Consider the following 23,237-nt stretch of genomic DNA (forward strand, 5'->3'; position numbering starts at 1 on the left):
GTGTGATGAATGCAGTAGGGATGTTCTGGACTTTTTGCTGCCACCACTGGGTCAGGGATCTGCAGTAACTTCCCATGTCTGTTCCCCTCTCACTGCAGGACCAAAGGTGCTCGCACCATCAACTTTGCTGAGTTCCAGCAGGCCATGAAGGAGCTGTGTGGCAAGCGGTTCAAGGGCAAGTCTCCTGAGGAGGCCCTGCAGGCTGTATATGCACTGATGGAGGGCAAGGAACCAGCCAACGTGGGTGTAACGGTGAGTACCAGCTCTCCCTAAGGTGTCCCAAATCTGGCACCCCTCACTTCCCTACTCCAGCACCAGAGCTCCCTGCCATCTGTACAGACCCCACTTGGGGCAGGAATGAACTTGTTATGAGAACTCATCTTCCCTTCCACGTGCCCAAGATCCCGCTTCACTCAGGGAAAGAATGAGCATAATGTGAGTCATCCCACCATAGCGAGATAACACCCCACTCAGGGCAGGAACTAACCTAATATGAGCTTCATGGAGATATTATATCGCCCTGAGGCAGGAATGAGCCCAGTACAACCCCCACACAGGCCCCACCCTTTGGGATAGACCTGAAACTATTGTGAACTCCACCTTCAATTCTGCTGACTTTTACTGGGCCCCGTCTCTTACAGAAAACCACCACAGCTGGTGGGGTTGATAGACTGACAGACACCAGCAAATACACAGGCTCCCACAAGGAACGGTTTGATGAGAGCGGCAAGGGGAAAGGGATAGCTGGCCGTGAAGACGTGACCGATGGCAGTGGCTATGTTGGGGCCTACAAGGGAGCTGGCACCTATGACAAGACACACTAGAGCTGACACAGCACCTTAGGGAGCCCTACACCCTGTCCTCTCCTGTAACCTAGGAGTGAGGCCATTAAACATCTCATGCTCTTTGCACCTTGGCGCGCGCGTGTGTGTGTGTTATTTCTGGGGGAATACCGCGCCACTCCATGCACACAGAATTCATGTCCCCTACAGATGTCTTTGCTTCTCTGCAGAAAAAATGACTTCTCACAAGGAAGCAAAGGGAAGTCTTGAATAGTCACGTGCCCCTCCCCAGCACCACAAGTGTGTCCGTTCGGGCACCCGGAACAATGGGCAGAGAGAGAAATTACTGTAGGGGTGGGGGAAGCTGGGGATGACCTGGCTGAAGGTTCCTACCCTGTGCTGAGCTCAGCTGCTAGTTCCGGCTGGGTTGGAGGAGGATGGGACTTCCTCTTCCCTTCACAGGGCAGCTGGGTTGGGGCTGGGTCAGATCCACCCCCAGCAACCTTCCCCTGGTTGCAGAAAGCTCTGCACCCTCCCCTCCACTGTCTGCCCCACATCGTTCCTCAGCCATGGGGGAGAGGTCACTGTACAGGGAGCTGCTCCCCCATCTGTCCAACCCCCATGCATCCAGCCCATACCCACATCCTCCCCACTGAACCCCTCTACACCCAAACCCCCACCCCGCCGAGCCTCATTCCCTGCATCCGGAGCCCACCCCTGCACCCAGACCATCCCCCCCACAGCTGAGCCCCCTGCACTTGACCCTCCCATCCCAATGAGCCTCCCTTGCACCAGGCTCCCCCACTAAGGCCCCCCCCACACCCAGTCCCACCCCTGCTGAGCCCTATCTTCCCTAAATCCAGACTCCCCACCCCCACTGAGCCCCAACCACCTTCACCTGGACCCTGCTACAGAGTCCTATCTCCCTGCACCTGGAACTGCCCAACAGCCCATGTGCATCTGGACCCCCCCTCCACACACACAGACCCCGTCCAGGCAACCCACATCCAGATTTCCCCACACAGAACCCTCTCATCTGGCTTCCCTCACACTAAGCCTCATTACACTTGGATCCGGGCTGAGCCTGCCTGCCTATACCTGAATCAAGGGCCAGGGCTGGGTGTGCATATGAGACTCTGTTCCTTTTACTTGCTATCTTGGTGCACCTGGCATGGAGCGGGGGGGCAGGGCCCTGGGGTGTTTCTAGGACAGGCCTGGCCCTTGCACTTTATCAATGTTGGGTGCAGCCTCACCGCCAACTCTGTATTGGGGGAAGCTACAAGGTGATCTCTCACCCCACTGCAATGCTGGAGCCTGCACATTTATTCATAGACAAATAAAATATGCAGAATTTAAAAATATTGTGTGCAGAATTTTTTTTTTTTTGGCACAGAATTCCCTCAGGAATAGTGTGTGTGTTTGACTCCCAAATAGGGGTGCCTGGTGTCTGATCAAAAAAGGGACTCTGGTAGCTCCAGTCAGCACTGCTGCCCAGGCTGTTAAAAGTCTGATGTGGTGGGGGCCTGCAGCAGCTATCTCTGTGGAGCCTAGGAGCAGTGTGAGCCCTGGTGGGCAGGGGGGATGGATCCCAGTGGAGGGGCTGGGAAAGACAGTAGCTGCCATGGTGGCCCCCTCCCCGCCATGATGAATGCTCCCTGGCCAGCAGGAGCAGAAAGAGGAGCCAGCCCGGCTCCCCACAGATTACATGAAGCTGGAGTGAGGGTAGGGGCCCAGGGTGAGCTGCCAGTGGCTGTCCCGTAGCCTGCACCTGGGGCCTGCTGCTCCAGGCTTGTCTCAGGACCATGCAACCAGCAGCTAAGGGGCTGTGGACTTGTCAGTCTCCTCCCCAGTGGGCTGCACAGAAGCATGGGGGTAAAGTTGGGCTGCTCTCCCTGTGAATGGATCCAACAAGAGTTGGGCAGCAGCTGGGTGTGGTGATCCCAGTGAGTGGCCAGACTTGGGGGACAAAAGGTGAGGGGCTGGGGCTCACTGCAAATGGTGGTGAGGGGGGGACCTGCAGCAGCCTTCTCCCTAGAGCTGCTGTGATTTGTCTACACTGGGGGATGCAGCAAGCCAGGGGCAGCAGTGGGCTATGTGTGTGTGGCACTTGTGGGGAATTTGTTCCCCATTTCCCCCCGCCCCCATTCCGGAGAACAGGATAAACTTGTGTCCTTGGTGCACTGGCCAAGCCGTGCGTCCAGGATTCATGGCAGAGAGTGCAACCTCTGAGCGCTGGGAAATGCCAGAGCAGTGCTGGTGTGGCTGCTATGTAAGGGCTTCCCCAAAGCCACCCAGCCAGAGCCACCCACAGCCTATACGCCACACCCCCTCCCATACCCCTGCCCCAGCCCAAAACCCCTTCCCACCCTTGGCCCCATCCTGGAGCCCCCTCCTGCACCCCCAATCTCCTCCCACACTCCCAACTCCTAAGCCCCAGTCCAGACCCTCAACCCCCACCCGTCAGGCCCCAAACCCCTCATCCCCAGAGTCTGCACCCTCAGTCAAAGCCCTCACCTCCCCCTGCCCCAGCATGGTGAAAGTGAGCGGGGGAGGGGTGTGTGTGTGAGAGCAAGCAATGGAGGGAGGGGGAATTGTGTGATCTGGGGCAGGGCCTTGGAGAATGGGCGGGGCCTTGGGACAAGGGGCAGGGCAAGGATGTCTGAGTTTCTACAATTAGAAAGTTGGCAACCCTACTCCCAAATCTAGGATTTCCAGGGGCAGGACAGCTGGTAAATACCTGGATGTGGGACTGGAGGCGTCCCACCCAAACATGAACAGGTCCAGGCCAGCTCAATGCAGGATCCTGACACTATGCTGTTTTTGGCTGCTGTCTGGTGGACTCCTCAGCTCTATTTTCAGGCTTATGTTTATCAAAGCTCCCACTGGGTATGGAGGGAGCAGGAATGTAGCCAGCTCTGGAGTGCTGCAGAAAGCCAATGGGAGGAGCTGTTGAGCTGGGTTGTCAATACAGCTGGGTTCTGTTCTAAGAGGAAAGAGAGGGGAGGGGTTGATAGGGCTTATGAAACATGGAGGGGTAGTCCTGATTCCACCCTTTGGTGTGATTTAGTAGTTAGAACAGGCAGGATGCCAGGAGTTAAGACTCAGCTGTTTATGGAGAGTGGGCTCTTACATGATAACCAAGAGAATAAGTCAGGACTCCTTTAGCTGTTCTGCCACACACTTCCTGTATGACCTCAAGCAAATCACTTCAGCTTTCTGCCTCAGTTTCCTCATGTATAAAATTGGACTAATCTTATTTTCTCCTACCCAATAGACCAAATTCAAGCTCAGTAATGCCAGTGTAAATGTGGAGTAACTCCATTAACGTGAGTCTCGTTACTCCACATTTACACATCAGTAATTGAGCAGAAAAACTGGCCCTTAGTCTATTGTGTCTATTTAGATTATGACTGCATTCCTCCCCTACACATACTTATGCATTCCATAGAACAAGGGTTCTCAAACTTCATTGCATCACAATTCCTTTCTGACAACAAAAATTACTACATGACCCCAGTAGGGGGGAAACTGAAGCCTGAGCCCTTCCAAGTCCTGTGGCCTTGAGCGGGGGGTGGTGGGGGACAGCCAAAGACCAAGTACTTCAGTCTCACACAGGGGCCTATAACCTGAGCCCTACCCGCCCTTAGTGACTCCATTCAAACTTGGTTGTGCCTTGCTTTGGGTCCTGACCCACAGTTTGAGAACCAGTGCCATAGAACAAGAAGGGAGCATATGGGCGGCTAGTGAATGCACCTTTGGGGGAAGCTAGCCCCAGGTCCCTCCGCCTCCGTGCAAGGCCCCTCCCCTGCTGGAGTCCAGAACACATGGCCAGGTGGGAGCACCCCAAACTCCAGAGTGCTGGATGGGCAGCACCTGCCCAGCCTTGAGCCTTGTGTGCACGGGCCCCAGTCTCTCAGCCATAGAAGAGCAGGCAGGGAACTGAAGCAGGCAGGAGGGAGCATGGGGGTGGGGTAGAGTGTGGGTGGAGCCACACCAGGCTGTTTGGGGAGGCACAGCCTTCCCCGGCCTATGCTACCCCTTGTCTATGAGGGAGAGCTAAATCACAGCTGGGCTATGAAGAGCAGCTGCCCCAGCAACACAGAACTCCCTAGCAGTAATCTAGAAATGCAGGGCTGACCAGGGTATGAAGTGATGCAGCCAAGGAATCCCAGCACCCCCTAGTGTCTGTCTGGGGAGAAGCAACACGAGTGGGTAGGGAGGGGAGTAACGCATGCAGCACAGTGCTCCCTGGTATGAGGTTTGACAGATTGAGCACTACCAAGGTAATAAGAATGGCAGCTGCAGCTTCACAATGCCCCCTTGTGGTAACAGGGCACAGCCAGGGTATGGTGGCATGCCCACCTACATAGTGCCCCTTCGCAACCCAGCTCATGAGACAAGGCATGACCAGCGTACAAGGGAGGCTTATTGCAATTTTTTCCTGTCCCTCAATGCAGGCAGCTCTGGAGGCTTAAAATACTTCAGCTAAGGCATGGGATACAGCATGTACCAACCTCCCTTGAATATCCTCCTTCATTACCCATATTCACCCTCTGGCAGGACAGTTGACTCTGTCCCCATCTGACTTCCCTTCCTAAACTGGGGGGAGGTGCCTTGGATGTGAGGAGAGGGGGTAAAAACTTCAATTAGGGAGGCAGTGGGGGCCTGAAGGGTTTGAGGGGAGGATTTCCCCTGAGATTGCCATTGCTCTCTGCCCTCTATTCCACTATGTTTCTATACCTTAACACATTTGGATATATCTTTTAATGTCAAAGCTTAACTCGGAACTTCACAGGTTTATGATGTTTGGTTTGGGAATAATTGCCACATCTCTGTAATAGATTTCAGCCTCTGTGACTGATACCTATTATTATTATTCATTCGTATTACTGTAGCATCCCTCGTCACAGGATCTCGTGCTGGACCCTTCACAAACAGAACAAAAATCAGCTCTTACCCAGGAACTTATAATTTATATACTCTCACCCTTAACTCCATCTTTACATAGTATTTGTCTACAAATATAATATGAATTTTAAATATTGTATATGTTTAAATATATTAAATACTTGTCAGTTACATTTTCAGCCACTGCAGAAGCATTAATTATTCAATATAATCCCAACTTATGTAGTTAAGTTACTTTGTTGTAAAGTGCTTTGAGATCCCTGAGTGCAAAGAGGAGCAGACCCACGTATTTTTCTTGGAGAAGCAAGAAACACAAACAATATTTCAAAATAGTAGGGGAAATAAACTAAGAACATATGGAGGAAAATACAAGCCTCATCCTTGCATTTTATGGCAGAACTCTGACTAGTCAACACACAGCCTCTGTCTTCACTGCTGCTTGTTTTAGTACGTTATGTCCTGTACAAAACTGCAAGCAAAGTACATGTACATTAAGATAGGACATTATCCAAAACAGCTATTGCACCAGAGGAACCAACCATAGAACATTCTCTTGTCACTCTGTTTTCCAGGGCAAAGCTGTGTTTTGTTTATACAGGTAGCAGGCAACTGCAACCAGTATATTTCATAGCTACTTATTCCTCCTTGTTGGCACTCTTATTTGCTTCCTGAAACAGCTCTGCTTGCCTGATATTGTACTGTTCGGGAGTCAACGTGACTCAGAGCTGCAGGACCATTGCCCCATTCTGGGTGGTAACGGTAGGAGCCATCCCCATAGGGCATGCCCTCAGTGCTCGTTGGGAAGGCTGAGGCCTCCTTCCTTTGCAGCCCAGAGCTCCCTTTCTTTCAATGGGCTGAGAGCCATCCAGGAGGAGAGAGGCCTCAACCCCCGCCTCACACACAAGCAGAGAACTGTGTGTGAGTACACCATCCTGCAACTCCCGCAGCGGGTTCTATGCATGGGGGCCTTGACAAACAACCCCTCAGTTTGTGCTCTCCTCTCCCATTGTGGTGGAGCAGACCATGCCGAAAACTAAGAGGAGCCTTGTCTGTGAGGATATCCTTTCAGGAACTACAGAGGGGAGCTCTGGCATAATTGTGCCCTGCCTGTGAACTGTCACTCTTCCAAAGTGATAGAGACCCTTCAAGCATTACACAGACCTTTTACCAGCTGGACTGGTAAAACGATTTGGACAAAATTCTACTAACGCCCAGGGAAAAGAGCAACACTAGAACCCCAGGTGTTCCAGCTCATTAGGATTTCTTAAAAGATGGCCGTGCAAAAACTCTGCTCTTGCAGAACTCCCTGCCTCCCCTCAAAAACCCCAGCTTTCTGGGAATAATATTCATATTCTAGTATTGTTGGTAACTAAGATTTCATTCTTTCTTCCACACGTCACAGAAAATGTCTCTTTTTGTCTCGGTTTACAGTGGCAATGGCCCTCAAGGCCCTGAATAAACTTGTGAATAAAAAAGCTGATCATAAGAAACAGCATCTTCTTATGTCTCAAAGCAGAAGAAAACTACTCATTTTGACTCCTATAGAAAACATTTAACTTTCCCCCCACTTCTGCTGAATACAGCAAGTACGTAACAGATAGAGTTCAGATCAGCTATTAGATTTCCAGAAATATAAATCAGAGGCTTGATTTCAGGATTACTTTACAGCCTGCATGCATTGTATACAATATATACTGTAATAAAGTATCTGCTGAACAAACTGAACAGCTAGGAATTTAAATATACAGGTATAAAATAGTCAGATTTTTTAAAGGAACAGTTTAGATGTAACTAAAGAATTGCAAAAAAAAAAAAAAAAAAAGGCTGGCACAGAAGCAGCTGTGGGAGCTTTGGGAACAAATTGTGAGCTTTGAAATTGTGTACTGCAAGTTCTGTTTTGCATTAAAGTGGATACAATCAGACAACTGAGGGTGACTTTCTGAAACATGACTTACTCAATACTTCATCCTTTAACCTAAATTATGCAGCACTGTATCACTAAGAAGAATCAGTACTTGTTCTACCCGCTCAATATATGCAAAATCTATGAATGCGTCAAGAATGCCAGACTTACAATCCATAGTGTCTAAGCCCTTTCACTTTCTGTGAGTGGATGGACAGAGTCATGGTCTATTGAAGAATTTAAAAACAGTACCTGAGCCACACAGGGTTCTGCAATAGCACAGCAAGAGCAGAGCCTACAATTGAATGTCTAAAGAAAAAGGAGCTGGACTAGCATTCTAAAAAGACAGGAGCAGCCATGCAATATACAATATCTTGTTTGGCCCGGGTTTTTACAATTACTTTGCCAAGTGTCATACAGTAGCTGTGTATCGCAGTGTGCAGAACCCCTACCTGATATCCAGCAAACAAGGCATGTGCCTAACTACTCAGATATCAAGGAGTGGAGTAATAAAGTAGAACTGGGATCTGAAAACCCAATTAAGTACTCGGGTAAGACAGGAAGCACTATAAAAAGTTAGAAGATTTTACATCAGTGATATTATCCTGACCTGCAAACTCTGAAAATCAAATGGTAATGTATGTGACTCCTTAACCATTTAATAACTCTTCTTTTATTTTTATATTATTAAACCTTTAGTTTTTAGGTGCTAAAGGATTGGATACAAGCGTAGTTTTGGGATCTGAGCTATATCTTGACCTGGGGAAGTGTCTGATCCTCTGGGATTGGAAGAACTTTATAGATGAGGAATCTGTTTTTCAGTAACCTTTCATCATAAAGACCAGGTGCCTTGGTGTTAATAAGGGCTGGATTACCTAAGGGGACTGTTTTGGCTTCATGTTATCCAGTGTTGTGCTATAGAAGCTCATGTTGTTACTGGTTTGGTAAAGCTAATTATAGAATAAGCCACCTGCTTTGGGGGTGTGACTGGCCTGCTTTATCAGTCCACCCTGAGTTTGGCACTCTCAGCTCTGACCCACACCAGGCATGCTCCATGTGCCCTGTTTTACAATTGTTATAATCTGCAAGGGAATAAGGGAAAGCTTAAATGATGCTCTGTTTCTGTAATACATCGCTGTCGCTCATAAACCCATTCCTACCCCTCACTTTCTTGCTTCTCCAAGAAATAAAAAATCAAAACACAATAGCCATTGTTTTGTAGGCTGCATAGTGTTTCTGGCTTGTCTCTGCAGAGCCTGCAGGAAGAGCACAACAAATGGGTTTGCTAGAACTGCCCTGCATCCTGGTGGCATTGATAAAACCGGCACACAAACAAAAGAAGAAGAACCAGAGACATATCCATTTGAACTTCATTTTTTAAAAAAGTGGTTGCTAAATACAAGAGGGCAAAATAGAAGGGCAAGGTTTTGGGGGTTTGGTTTTTTTTTGGCCAACATTTCAAATACATGGTGGGCACAATTGAAAAAAGTTTCCTTTTACCAGATTTTCCGCTTAGCATGAGCATAATGGTTTTAGTGATATTGCTGTTGTAGAGAACAAATATTGCACAAACCAGCAATATTTTATTCCAAATGTGGAAAAGAAAACCATTTATGTTCACTCACAGTAGTGCAGTCATGTCTTCAAAGAAGCAACTGCACTCCTAATATTGTAGTTTTTGTCTGTGTGCCAAATGATTGCTGTGCTTTTGAATCTTTGTTTTGAAAAGGGGAAGGCAGCCATTGCAACACCTCTTTCATGCCCCTTCCCCAGCATCTGGCGCTGAGCAGAAGCACTGGGAGGCTAGTGCTGCATCCTCTCCCTCAGGGCATTCCTCTGGCCCAGAGGGATGTTCGTATGGCAATGTAAAGCAATTAATATGATGGGCAGTCTTTGTATCGGTATATTTATACCTGCTGGCTGTAAAGGAGTTCATGGAAATGAGAGCTATGAGTGTGATGGTCCATCAAGGTGTGGCACTCTGTGGAAAAGCTGAGGTGACTGAAGGAAAAGGTGAATCTCTCAGCCATTCAAAAAAGGCAATGACTAGGCTCAGTGAATATTTCTGTGTATGTTAAGGTATCTAGCTGCTATTCACCTCAACTAATAGGTAGGGCTAAGGCTCAGGGGAAATGTGGGTGATTGCTATAACTAATTACCCTAACCTGAGATAGCTATGCTAAAATTGATAGAATGTTATTTAATACCGTTACTTTCATTTATGTTTCTAGAGGCAAGCTACGCTACCCGAGACTGACGTGCCAGTTTTGTTAAAATTCATGAGCGAAGCAACATTCAGTAGTGCTTCGATGGGATAGGAGACTTTCATGGAATGACTGGATGCTCCAGGCATGGAGGTATTGATTTGATAGGTGGCATGCATCCTTCTGAGTCAGTACTCAAGCTCTGAAGGCTGGCTGTACTCCCTGAGGTGTCAAGTATCAGAGGGGTAGCCGTGTTAGTCTGGATCTGTAAAAGCAGCAAAGAATCCTGTGGCACCTTATAGACTAACAGATGTTTTGGAGCATGAGCTTTTGTGGGTGAATACCCACTTCGTCGGATGCATGCATTCACCCACGAAAGCTCATGCTCCAAAACGTCTGTTAGTCTATAACGTGCCACAGGATTCCCTGAGATGCTTTCCTTTGCTATGGTCATTAAAATAGCCCACGATACTTTTTGCAAGAATTAGAGGTGCATTTTCCTGGACAAAATTTATTGCAGGAAATTACATACAGCAAGCCTAAGATTTCCACTCTCATTCACTTAGTTACAATATTCTTTTCTTCTTGCTCTAACGTGTGCAGTGTGTTACTGTGTGCTCCAACAACTGTCATGTTTTATCCCAGAGTTGGCTGCACTCAAATGGTAGGGGAAGTGATGGATTTATTTAATTACTTACTTTTTTCTAAATGTATAATCAAAGTGAAAATGCAAATTAAATTAAAGGTAGTTACAGAAAATAAAAGGTAAAAGTATTTAGAGAATAAGAGAGTATTAAGAGGATTAAATCTATTCAATCACTGCCATCTGCTGGCAAGATGTGTTTCTTACAGCTGGATCAGCACAATTCTAAATGACTAACAGATTGAGGAATATAATTATTGAACATTTAAAAATAGAGAGATAGTTTCAGATGTTTAGTCTGCACCTGTTACCAGTTCTAGTTGTAATTATTTTAGTTCATGAAATTTATGGGTATTATTTTTGGTTCCTAGTTTTAAAAAAAAATCTTCAGTTGGTGTATTTCTCGATATATTTACAGTTTACCTACACACTGGTTCTTTTCAGTTTCTTTAAGTAAGCAATGAAGAGGGATGAGTGAGTGGGAGCAGAATACAACTAAGTAAAAAGATGCAAGTGATTAAAACAGATGGTCACTGACATGATATCGAATGCTTTACATAAATCATAATCTTAGAGATTATACTTTTCCATCAGTGTAATAAATACATCTCTCCGAGAGGTGGTAACTAAGTGCAAGGAAGAATTCCTCCAGTAACCTATCAGCATGTACAGTGGGGGTTAGGTTGACCTAATTATGTCTCTCAGAGTGCAGGTGTAGACCAGGCCTGACTAAGGGAATGACAATCTGGCTCAAAATAAACAATCACAGTAATTTGACAAACACATATTCTCTACCTTGTATCAATAATGGTTATAATTATTTTTATTACCTGTTTTCTATCACAGTCAAATATATTTTTTAAAAAGATTCTTATTACAACCAAACCTTTTACAAAATAATACCTTTAATTTCAGTTTAATAATATATTCATTTAGGTCATAAAACTTTGTATTCATACACTGTAGGCTTTTATGGCAAAGCTAAAAAACAATAAAATACTACTAATCAGGATCTTTCTTCACTTTTAAAAATGTTTAAAAAAAGAAATTGGAGGAGGTTGATCCTTCCAAGCCTTGTCACATTAGGCCATGCTCTCAGAAGGTCCAAGAGCATGTGGAATTATAGCACTTGCTTGGTGATGGGATTTATACTTAAATCTCACTTGTTTTTGATTTACATCCAATTTACATGAACAGGTGGATTACCACACATGGAGATTCTAAATTTTCTGTGCAAAAGTGAGTGCTCAAAAATCAAACAGCGGCAACTTCTGGACAATGTGGCCATGCAGACAAACAGATGCTGAGATATCTAGCTTTTCAAACCAACCAATTTACACATTGGTCCCACTTGGATAAAGATAAATGGTCTTCATTTTCAAAAGCAGCTCATGGTTTTGAGTGTCTCTAAATATCAGGAACCTTTACAATGTCTTCCATTGGACACCTCAAAACTAAGGCATTGAAAAATAACTAGTCACTTTTGAAGATGTAGGCCATTTATCCTTAATTTAGTAAAAAGAAACAAATTTTCTTACACTAGATCTGCAGGACCTACAAATATGTCACAATGGAAACCAAACTCCTATAACCCTCTTCTATGTTTGAAACATTGGCACCGTTTAACCAATTTCTTTTTCAAAGGACAAAAATATCATCTAAACTAAATTTTAAAATACCCAGTTAATTTTATGGTAAAATATATATGTTCTGAAAAGACATAGAAATAAATATATCAAGCCTTAAACAATATTCTTCAGTACCTTTACATACCCGTATTTCCTGTAAAAATAAAATGTGTACCAATTTATGTACATGCCAATAAATTAATTTTGGGAACTAGTTATCTTATAAGAATAGTCTACATATATTTGGAAGGTGTAAACACCAAGAATTATTTAGGATTGAATACAGGGCTCAAAATTAATATTGGAGTATGGTGCTGTAATTAAGAAATGTTATGAAAACTTAGGCTACATATCAGGATAAATTTGGAATATTTAAAATGAGACTGGAGAAAAGTATATAATAGGGAACAATGACGGGAACTCTATGATTTATCATCTTTATACAGTGCCAGAGATAGTTTGGGGCATTGCAAACGAACAGAAAGACAAAGACTTCTTCCTGAAGGGTTTACAATCTAATGCAAGATGAAAGCTATAATGGTATCACACACACTAACATTATGGGAATGGCAAAGATAATGAAATTGAGGCAGATGCATCCCTTGGGATAAAGGGATTGGGGGTGGGGATGCTCTAATTCCTGCAGAGTGAGAAGTGAAAAACTGGTTGCACTTCAAATGTCTTTTGAGCTCCCTTTTTATGCAATGTTGTTATAAAATATTAAGAGTGCTGGTACCTACAATTCAAGAAGTATATTGATAAATTGAAGAGGGGTCAGAGAAGAGCCATGAGAATGATTTAAGGATACAAAATATGCCTTCTAGCTCAATCTATTTAGTTTAACAAAGAGAAGGTTAAGAGGTGACTCGATTAAGTATCTAGATGGGGAACAAATATTTAATAATGGGCTTCTCAATCCAGCAGAGGAAGGTGTAAAACAATCTAATGGCTGGAAGTTAAAGATAGACAAATTCAGAATGGAAATAAGATGTCATTTTTTGACAGCAGGAGTAATTAGCCATGGGAACACTTTACCAATGGTCATGGTGGATCCTCTAATCACTGACAATGTTTAAATCAAGACCGGATCTTGTAAAAGGTATGCTCTAGGAATTTTGGGGAAGTTGTATGGCCTGTGTTGGAGCTCTGACTAGATGATCACTATGGTCCCTTCTGGCCTTGGAAACTGTGGAAGTTGGATGGATGGGTGTTGTGGAAAAGGAGGTATTTGAAAGAGGGGGTGGTGACTGTTTGGCATACAACATAGGGAATCTGTTAAGACGTTGGAGGAAGAGGACAAAGGTAAGACAGAAAAGGAAATGCTTCCATTGGCCACCCAATGCTCTCTCAGCTAATGCAGGCACAGACAATAAGTTTAATACTGAGCAACATTAACTGAGGCATTGTTACCCCATCTTCTAGAATGGAGTATGCCCCAAGAACTCCTCCTGCATATATAACTATGCCCCTAGACAAGCTGGGGAGTCCTGAATAAAAAGAGGTGGGGGCAGAGGAAAGAGGATAATTCAGAGGGGAATTGATGCTTCCTTGTCACATGGCAGGGATTCACAAATTCTGTTTCCTCTCTACTTGCATTACTGCAGGGGAGTGTAGGGCTTTTAACTTTGAGAGGATTTCAGCTTAGGAACTTCTGAGCAATTTTTAGGGTAAATACCAGTAGTGAGAAAATTAGTAGCAAGGCTTTTATGCTGGCTCTATATTCAGATATAGGCATCAGAGGAAGAGTGATGAAAGAGACAAAATAGAATTTGCAATACACACTCCTCCCTCTACAGACAAGAAGGCTGTATGTAAAATAAAACAAACTTAATTTAGTAGAATTCTAAAGCTCTTTTGTGCTGTCTTTGCTGCACACAGTGTAGCAATGTCTGTTTTTTAAAAGATATGTATGGGCCGGAAATTGCACTGAAAGCAAGTAAAGGCATCTATTACAAAGGGCTTTGCTTTGAACTTTGACAACATAAAGAGCTTCAGCAGTACCAAACTGAAGTCATGATGTTTTCTAAAGCTAAAACTTTTGGCTTTCATTTTCAGAAGGGGGCTTGCAGCAGACCAAAGTGCGCATAAGTTCCATAGTATCCACATTGTTAATGTGAAATGTCATAATAGTAGTTACGTAGTCTGAGCTCAACAGCAGAAAATCCAGGTCGCTCATCAACCCTGTAAGAGGAAGAGAGATATGACTGTACAGCAATTGGAAAGCTGTGAAAGGAATGGCCTTTGGACCACTGTTCCATCTCCTTATAGCTCTAGACTTTGCTGACGGTTCATGTAAATGGCCAAGATTATTTTATTAGAATTACCACCAGAGAGAACACCAAATGGTGATTGTCACACTAAAGTACATCCAGATCAACTAATCCATCACGTAGACAATGCAATATATTACCTATTACTATATGTAGCCAGAGTCATTGATACACCTGTGCATGAAATGATAAAACTTTCTCCCCTTAACCTTCTACCTCATCTATTTCAGATGTAAGGTGTGGAAGATAATCCACACAGTGCACCATCTGACTCATAATGAGAGCTATGACCACAGCCCTGGAACTGCTTCTGATCATCTCTGAGAATGGTCCTGGATATGTGGCTAGAATGTGTTCCTTTTACCCACTATTAATTCAGGCAACTGATTAAAATGAGAACATGTCCTTGTGAAATTTACATTATACACGGATCAATTTACTTCATATGGCTATAGAATTCCTTTTCAAGCACAGGTGCATTGTCCTTAGCATTTTCCCCAGTACATTTATTTCACGGATATAATAATCAGCTCTCTCATAATATATTTATTCTATTATGTCATAATTAAATGTTTAAGACTTTGCAATTAATCCTGACAGAAGTGATTCTGATGTGATCAACAACTGTTTATGGCATTCACTGAATTAATCAGGGAAGAAAGTCAGGCTTATTATAAGAAAGAATCTATATTTCTGTGAAGCTCATTATGTTTGTTGTTATTTCCAGAAGCACTGAGCTCACAAAGACTGTGTTCCCACCATGACATACCATCCACTAAATTCTGCTTTCAATTATTTACTGATGTAAACTGAAAGGAACTTCTCCTAGTTTATGCCAATGTAACTGAAAGCAGAGTTTGGCCCATTGCTTTCATTTGTAGAAGACTATCTTTTTGAAATGTACCTGTGATGCATACAATATGATTTTTGTATTGTCTTGCGGGAACACTGAATTTGTAGAAGTTGTTTAGGAACCCGCCTTCTCACCTTGGCTGATTTTGAAGCATTAAAAGCATAAATTTAAATAATTTGAGTTTAAATTCGAAGACTCCAAAAGACTGCATAGCCACTGTAGTCCACACAGAGTCTGATATTTATTTTATAGGAGGTAGACAAAATATGGGGAGGAAAAAAAATCAAAATTTGAAATGTTTTGCAAGTTGTTTCCACTTCACAGAGTTCTAAATGAAGAACTTAAAAATTTTTTTTTTCCAAAGTAAAAATATTTCAAATGTTAAATTTTTGAATATTTATCACACAGTGCAATAAAAGGAATGTCCAGGTCAGGGTGAGTTTTTATGCTTTAAATTTTCTAAATTTCTTCAACTTTGGAAAAACTATAGAGTGGAAAAATGAAACTAACTCAGCCATTCTGTAACTTTTCAAAACTTCAGTCTTAAAAGAGTTAATTTTTTTTCTTTTTGCCTCTTAATAACTTTTCCAAAGTTGAGGGTGTTTTGAAAAGATAGAGGAGGGGAAATAAAATACAGAAAAAAATCTAGACATCTCTTATTCTATTGCATTCAGGTGGTCGGGGGGGAGGGGCTGGGAAAATATCTGATAGTTAGAAATTTTCTTGTTTTCAAAAATTGAAATGGAACAAAAAAAATTGTTAAAAATATGATCAAAAGTGACATTTTCCTGTGAACAATTTTGATTTTGATGAAACCCTATTTTTTGGCCAGAACATTTTTAGGCCTTATTCTTGTTTAATCAGTGTGGAAAATATCACATTTGAAATTGGATATATTTTTTGTTTGATAGATAGAGGGTAAATGCATATACTTCCACAGCAACTTGTGGTTATCTGAAAACATGATGGACTGCCTGAAGATTACAGCTTATTGTTTCTAATTAAAACATCAGCTGAAAGTATGTGTTTTCAAATGTCTCTTGTTTTCTTTCTCCATATTAGCTAGTCTGCCTAAGAAATATCAACAGGAGATAAAATGTCACATTATACTTACTTGTATGTCCAACACAGTTTCATTAAGTCATAGACCTCAGTTGGACAAGCCTCAGGAGATTCCATTCGCTCTCCTCTTTCAATCATCTGGGCAACTTCACTTCCTTTCATTCCCTAAACAGAACGATAAAGCCTCAGTTGCAGATAGAGTACATCACCCGTGCTGTCACTTAGCATATGAGAGGTGTAGACACATCAAACTTCTGAGTCACACTATCAGGACCGCCTAGGGCAGGGAGGGTGGGGACTGGGGCAATTTGCGCCAGGCCCTGGGTCCTGCAGGGGCCCCCACAAGAATATAGTATTCTATAGTATTGCAACTTTTTTTTCTGGAAGGGACCCCCGAAATTGCTTTGCCTTAGATCCCCTGAGTCCTCTGGGCGACCCTGCACACTATAGCCCATGTGCTTCATCGAGCTTCCACAAATGGGTAGCTGGGAATTGCCCTGGCATGGGAGACTCATTTATTGCAGAAGAATGGATCTATCAGATATGTGTGTGCGCGTGCACCTGCACATATACATGTGTGAGGTCATTACTTTTCACTAACTTTAACAAAAACATAATTGAAAAAAAAATACTGACCTTATATGGCTTTTGCCCATAGGAAAATGCTTCCCACATTAGAACTCCAAAGCTCCAAACATCACTCTTGCTAGAAAATTTGTAGAAGTTCATACATTCTGGAGCATACCACTTGACTGGCCATTTCCCATGACTTTGTGCCTAAAAATGAGTCACAAAAGAAAAAGCAGGCAGTGGAAACAATTATAGTTCTCATCAAAATTCAAATACGCCATGTTAACTGAAGAAATGTAAATCAATGCCATCAAACTGATTTTATACACACACACACACACACACACACACACACACACACACACACACACACACACACACACACACAAGATGGCATATTTGCTATAAAAGAGACATTTTGTAGTAGCATCCATGGAGTTGTTACTGTGCTATTCACAGTATTCCACACTCTATGTTCTAGCACAGGAATACCATGAATACCACAGTAAAGGTAAATTTACCTGCAAATGATTTTTGGTCGTGTTTTTAATGGCATCTACTGCATGCTGTTCTTTTATTTAAACATTCAATCCTTCTGTCACTCTTTTAAAAATAAAGGTTTTCATATCAAGTTTCATTCGCACAACCTGAGACATACTCAATTAACCTGAGGCTCATACTTGCTTCAAGGCAGAACTTGGCCTCAAGCAGAGATTCCCTTTTGCCTCAAAACAGCATAGGGACTGATAGTATTGCAATCTGATACTGAGTTGCAATCTGATTGTTTCTTAACACTATTCTGTGGCAATACCAAGTTATCACAAGGCAATGTCACTGTGAAACTCCACTCTGCTTTTCATGGGAAAGAGGAATGCAACTTTGTCATCGACTCTTCAGGGCTGTCTATACTACTGCATAAGTCCATGTAACTTAAGTCACTCAGGGGTGTGAAAATGACACACTTGAGTGACATAAGTTACATTGGCTTAAAGTGCTGTCCACACCTTGCTATGGTGGCCTCTGGCAGAGGTCGAGTAATTATGTCAATGTAGTGGGGTAGTGTAGACATGCCCTCAATTAAGGTCCTCTCTTCACTGGAGACAAATTGTGCTTTTAAAGAGCTTATCCTGATCCCAAACATTTTAACTGTAATTAAAAACATATTTCTACTGTTTGTGGCTCCCCAACACCAATCGTAATGAGCATCCTCACACTTTTCTTAACACTACTGCTCATGTGAGAGAAACACCTGACTTCCTGCACGTTGGCCTCTAACTTACCTATGATGATAAATCAACTGAGTAGGAGGAAGAGGAGGAGAGGGCAGGGACAAGGAATGACTTGAATTGCAAGGCCTTACATGCATATCTGGCTAGTCACCTAGCCCTGCAGACATTTTGACAAGGAAGACAGAGCAGTGAAAGGCATGAGGAGAAGTTGGTATCATAAGTTCATCTGAAAATGCTTCCACAGGGGTGTTGTATTTCCTGAAGAGCAGAATGTCTAGGGCTAAAATGAGATCCAACAGGCCAGCTTAAAAACAATAAAACCTTTTTGTGTTGGGAACAAGGGGAGCAAAAATCAGAACAAAAGATAAGGGAATTAAAAGAAGACATGATGGGCCCAAAGGTCTCCCTAGAGACCCATGGACTGTTATATTTTTATGAAACTTGGTAGTCATTTCCTTTCCTTTGGATGCAGGCTGTATAATTCACTTAAAACTGAACTGAATGGTCCCTCTAAAGAAGGATTTATTTAGCCATCATTTGACCAAACTGTTTTCATTCAACCCCCACCCAAAATGAATCATCATATGTCAATAATATGGACAGTGTTAGGTTTAGTTTTGGTTGATGATGTTGAAAGAGTTTGGGTGCAAAATATATGAAAATGGATTGACACTATTCTGTAGCAGAGTCCATTTCTAGGGCTGGTCAAACATTTTTAGTTGAAACTGTTTTTCAACAGTAAATTGGGCTTTTGACTAAACAAAAGAAACAAGGAAAGTGTCTGCTTTCCATGGAAAACTTTGACTTGTAATCAAAAAATAAAATCTGAAAAGTTTTTGCCTTTAGGCCCAAACCAAAAAAATTTCTATGGATTTTTTTCCCCCCCAACCAGCTCTATCCATTTCAGTAAGGCCATTCCTTTCTTTTAATAAAATAATAAAATATGTTCTGTATTTCAACTTTAGCTGAAAATCATTCCATTAAAAAAAAAATCACATCACTATCAAAGTCATATACCTTGTACTAATCTTACCTTGTAATAATTCTCATCAGAAGCAAGAGCTTTGGAAAGTCCAAAGTCACTAATTTTGGCATAATGTTGGGTGACCAGCAACACATTTCTTGCAGCCAAATCCCTGTGTACAAAATTGTTTTCTTCCAAGTACTTCATCCCCATGGAAACCTGATGCACCAGCTCTGTTATATTCTTGTCCTTGACATGTCTGAAAGTCATAATTGGGTCTGTAAGAGGTCAGTAGTTCATTTTCATTACTTTTAATGGAGCTACTGTACAAATTCATTAAATGACCTTCCTCGCATCATATGGGTCGTCATGTTCATTTATGTTTTAATAAGCTTTAATTAGTACTGATGACAGAAGTGGCTCCTGAACAAATATAAGAGTTGTATGCTCAGATTAACAAGCCATTGATAGTGGGGCATTTGGAAATGTTTCTTTTATTCAAAAATGTGGCACTTTCATCAGAAAATGTTTGATACATAGGAGTCTTACAGTAGCCTTCCACACTGTAGATTTAAGAAAGGAGCCCTTTTCATTAGTATTCAATTTTTTTTTAAAAAGAACATACCAATCTCGTTTCCTTTTTTGACAAAACCGTATAAAATGTACTCAAAGCCAACATACCGGTTTTTCTGTAAAAATTTATTTAATGGTCCAAGTTCCGCCATCTCCATCACTAACATCCAGGACTCAGCTTCACATATGCCTATCATTCTGACAATGTATGGGTTATCCAGTTGCTGCATTACGTTGGCTTCTCTCAGTAATTCATCCTTTATGGCTGGATCATTATTCTCATTCTTAAGAATTTTTACAGCTACTGGCTTGGCACCCCTATAAAAGAAAGTCTAGTTGTGGAATTACTTGTAACAAAAATTCTAACTTGCACATACACACAATTTTCTCAAGTGTTATCGTATACTGACTTTGACACTTCTAGGTTTATAGTGGAGATTAGAAGTGATACAATTGGGACTTTTGAATTATTTTTGGCACTGAAAGGCAAAGAAGTGTAACAAGAGTATCTCTTACAATGGGTGAAGACAGCTGAATGAAAGATAGAATTGAAGGAATCATAGGAAAAATGCACACACATCCAAGAGAAGGGTCTTATAAACAACTGCAAGATCCTCATTCCCACTCTCGCCCCTTTACATTGGATAAAAGGCCTGAAGCAGCATGAAGGGGCCCTGAAAGCCCTGTGTCTGGCTGGGGGAGGATTTCCCTGATGCAGGCACATGGAAAATAGCTATAAGGCTGCCTTCCAAAGACCACTTCAGAAGCCCTGGTAAAAGGGAATGTTGATATGGTGTTGTGGGTGCAGGGCCAGCGCTACCATTTAGGCAGCCTAAGCAATCGCCTAGGGAACCAGGATTATTCGGGGGGGCAGCATTTTGCCGGGGGGCGGGGGAAGGTGGCTCCGGTTGACCTGCCGCAGGCATACCTGCAGAGGGTCCGCTGGTCTGTGGCTCTGGTGGAGATGCCGCAGTCGTGCCTGCGGATGGTCGGCTGCTCGCGCAACTCTGGTGGACCGCCCGCAGGCACCAGTGCGGCAGCTCCACTGGAGCCGCGGACCAGCGGACCCTCCGCAGGAATGATTACGACAGCTCCACTGGAGCCGCAGGATCAGCGCGGGGGGTGGCGACATGGCCGTGTGCCTACGGCGCGAGAAACCCTAGCGCCGGTCCTGTGTGTGTGGGTGGGTGGGTGGGACGGACTGGTGTGCTGAGGGCAAGACAGGAGTATGTAGCGCTCCAGAGACTCTAGTCAGCACAGTGGCAGACAGGGCAGTCAGGGAAGGCTGCTGTAACTTACAGCACGTGCAATTGAATGGGAAAGTCATTGTCTGGAGAACAGTGGTAAACGGTCATAATTTGGGCCCAACAAATTCACGGTCCATTTTGGTAAATTTTATGATCATAGGATTTTAAAAATCATAAATTTCACAGTTCCAGATATTTAAATCTGAAATTTCACAGTGTTGTAATCATTATGGGCCTGACCTAAGTTCCCTGTAATCTGCGCAGTAGCCTTCTTAGTGCTCCGCAGGTGTGCAGAGAACCTGTCCGGGGACCTGCTCTGGCTGGGGGAGGGGCACCCCTCCTCTGCCCCAAACCTAGCCCAGTCCCCAATCTGCCATGGCACCCCTCTCCCAGCCCCAGCTTGGACTGCTGAGACATCCCTTCCTGGCCTGAACCCAGCCCCAACCTGGCCTGCAGGGGAGAGGCACCTATCATGTGGCTCCAGCCCCAGAGCTGCTGCAGCAGGGAGAAATGCCTCTCCCCAGCAGCCCAGGTGCTGCTGCAGGGAAAGAGAACTGAGGGGAGTCCTCTCTCCCCAACATAGCTCCAGTGCACCCTCCTCCATCCCAAACCCTTCATCCCCAGCCCTACCCCAGAGCCCACACCCCCAGCTGGAGCCCTCAGACCCCTGCACCCAACTCTCTGCCCCAGCCCTGAGCCCCCTCCCAAACTCCAAACCCGTCGGCCCCACTCCCCACCACATGAATGTTGTTATATACACCAATATGGAAGGGATGTGTTACATGTGTCACACATCCCCTCCATATTGGTGCACATAACAAAATTCATTCCGCACATGAGTGGGAAAAATTAGAGGAAACACTGGTCCCAATCCAAAAGAGGGTCATGGGGGGCAGTTGCAAGGCTACTGTGGGGGGTGGTGGTACTGTCACCCTTGTTTCTGCACTGCTGCTGGTGGCAGCGCTGCCTTCAGAGCTGGGCTCCCAGCTAGCAGCCATGGAGCTTCCTGGAGTTGGGTCTGACCTGGCCCCAGGAGCAGCCTGTGCAAGGGAAAAGGAAGTACTGTCCCTGCCCAGCCCAGCTAGGACTAGCAGCTGGAGCCTGGCACAAAGTGGGAGATCCCCCAGCCCTGCCCCTCCATGGCTCTGAGCCCAGCACATGGGGGTTAAAGGGACCTTGCGCTGGCTGTATGTGTGTGCGTGCAGTGACTATGTCACTCACCTGACCATGGCACCATGGGTGGTCACCCACATTGTCCACCCATAAGACCAGCCCTGGCCCCTCACAAAAAGCAATGAACCCTCCCCCCATACCATGCCACCTCACTTCTGTGCTGCTGCTGACAGTGGTGCTGCCTTCAGAGTTGGGTGCCCAGCCAAGAGCTGCCACTCTCCAGCTGCCCCGCTCTGAAAGCAACACAGAAATGAGGTGGCAATACCATGACCGCACCCCCCGGGGGAGTACATGAAGCTTAGATATTTGGACACAGAGAGAGAAATGTGTGTGAATTGCACCCTCAGTTACTGTATGTAAAACATTTTGTCACACTAAATGAAATGGTAGTAAAAACTTACTTTTTCATCATATAGAGCCCTTTCTTTACAGTACCAAAGTTACCAGAGCCAAGTTCTCCTTCTTCCAGAGACAGCATTTTTCTGTCTAGTGAGACATTTTTTGGTTTTATCTCCTCTGGATCTGCATATGGACTTTCATAGACTTCTGTGTCCATGGGCAAGGCATCCCTCTGATCTCCTGCATTTAAACCAATGAACAAGTCACCAAATTACAGCTAGTATGTCTGTTACTTATTGTAGTTCGTGCTTTCACACCTACTGTATTCACAGTGTAGGTGATCAGAATTGTCACTCATACCTTTGGTTTAGATGTATGAGTATTTGCTTAAAAAAAAGCCCAGCTCCTGATAGCTTCATACACACATGGCACTTCTCACATTAGGGGGCGCATTGGGGGTAAGAATGGTAATCTACCTCATCTTTTTATCAACTTATTTTCCTTTCTACTACCACCAGCAGCAGAAAGTGTAGCATTTGTCATCACTACCTGCACTGTCCTTGTGGGCACACTGATGTGCAATTTTTTTTTTTATAGCTTTGTATACTTGAAATATAAATAGAATGTTACAAATAAGTGAAGAATTTCCTTGTGGAAGTACTCTGCTGTATGTGTCATCGTAAATGTTAGCCTGGGCTCATATTCTGATAGATTGCATAATCTTGGGAAAAAGTTCATTTATACAGTGACATCTTATTTGTATGCCGTTACCCTTTCCATTCTACATAAATATACACAGTCATCAACTTAAAAAAAACAGTGCTTTTCTGGTAAAACTGGCATCATGCACTTCTGTGTTTGTCAGAATGATTTCCAGATCTAATTTTCT

The 23,237-nt window shown here is 43.8% G+C and overlaps 2 protein-coding genes across 8 annotated transcripts in view; one reads left to right on the forward strand and one right to left on the reverse strand.

Annotated features, from left to right (window-relative positions):
• LOC127047563 (tubulin polymerization-promoting protein family member 2-like) overlaps positions 1-1,479 on the forward strand; it is a 34,398-nt gene extending 32,919 nt beyond the window's left edge. For all 3 annotated transcript variants that reach the window (XM_050945979.1, XM_050945980.1, XM_050945978.1), the window contains 2 exons: positions 99-252; positions 642-1,479. In XM_050945979.1, the coding sequence (XP_050801936.1) occupies positions 99-252; positions 642-824 (337 nt within the window). In that variant the 3' untranslated portion in view covers positions 825-1,479. The remainder of the gene's footprint in view (positions 1-98; positions 253-641) is intronic.
• The window catches only part of SYK (spleen associated tyrosine kinase), a 97,513-nt gene that overhangs the window by 3,439 nt on the left and 70,837 nt on the right, over positions 1-23,237 (reverse strand). For 3 of the 5 annotated variants that reach the window (XM_050945789.1, XM_050945786.1, XM_050945787.1), the window contains 6 exons: positions 22,411-22,588; positions 19,698-19,907; positions 19,086-19,275; positions 16,890-17,030; positions 16,306-16,418; positions 3,311-3,765 (listed from right to left, as the gene is read on the reverse strand). In XM_050945789.1, the coding sequence (XP_050801746.1) occupies positions 3,573-3,765; positions 16,306-16,418; positions 16,890-17,030; positions 19,086-19,275; positions 19,698-19,907; positions 22,411-22,588 (1,025 nt within the window). In that variant the 3' untranslated portion in view covers positions 3,311-3,572. Of the gene's footprint in view, positions 1-3,310; positions 3,766-11,245; positions 14,250-16,305; positions 16,419-16,889; positions 17,031-19,085; positions 19,276-19,697; positions 19,908-22,410; positions 22,589-23,237 lie in introns of those variants that run through there. The other 2 variants (XR_007773391.1, XM_050945790.1) reach the window with 2 other exon arrangements.

Source organism: Gopherus flavomarginatus, chromosome 3 (genome assembly GCF_025201925.1).
Source record: "Gopherus flavomarginatus isolate rGopFla2 chromosome 3, rGopFla2.mat.asm, whole genome shotgun sequence".
In the NCBI taxonomy this organism is placed as follows: Eukaryota; Metazoa; Chordata; order Testudines; family Testudinidae; genus Gopherus; species Gopherus flavomarginatus.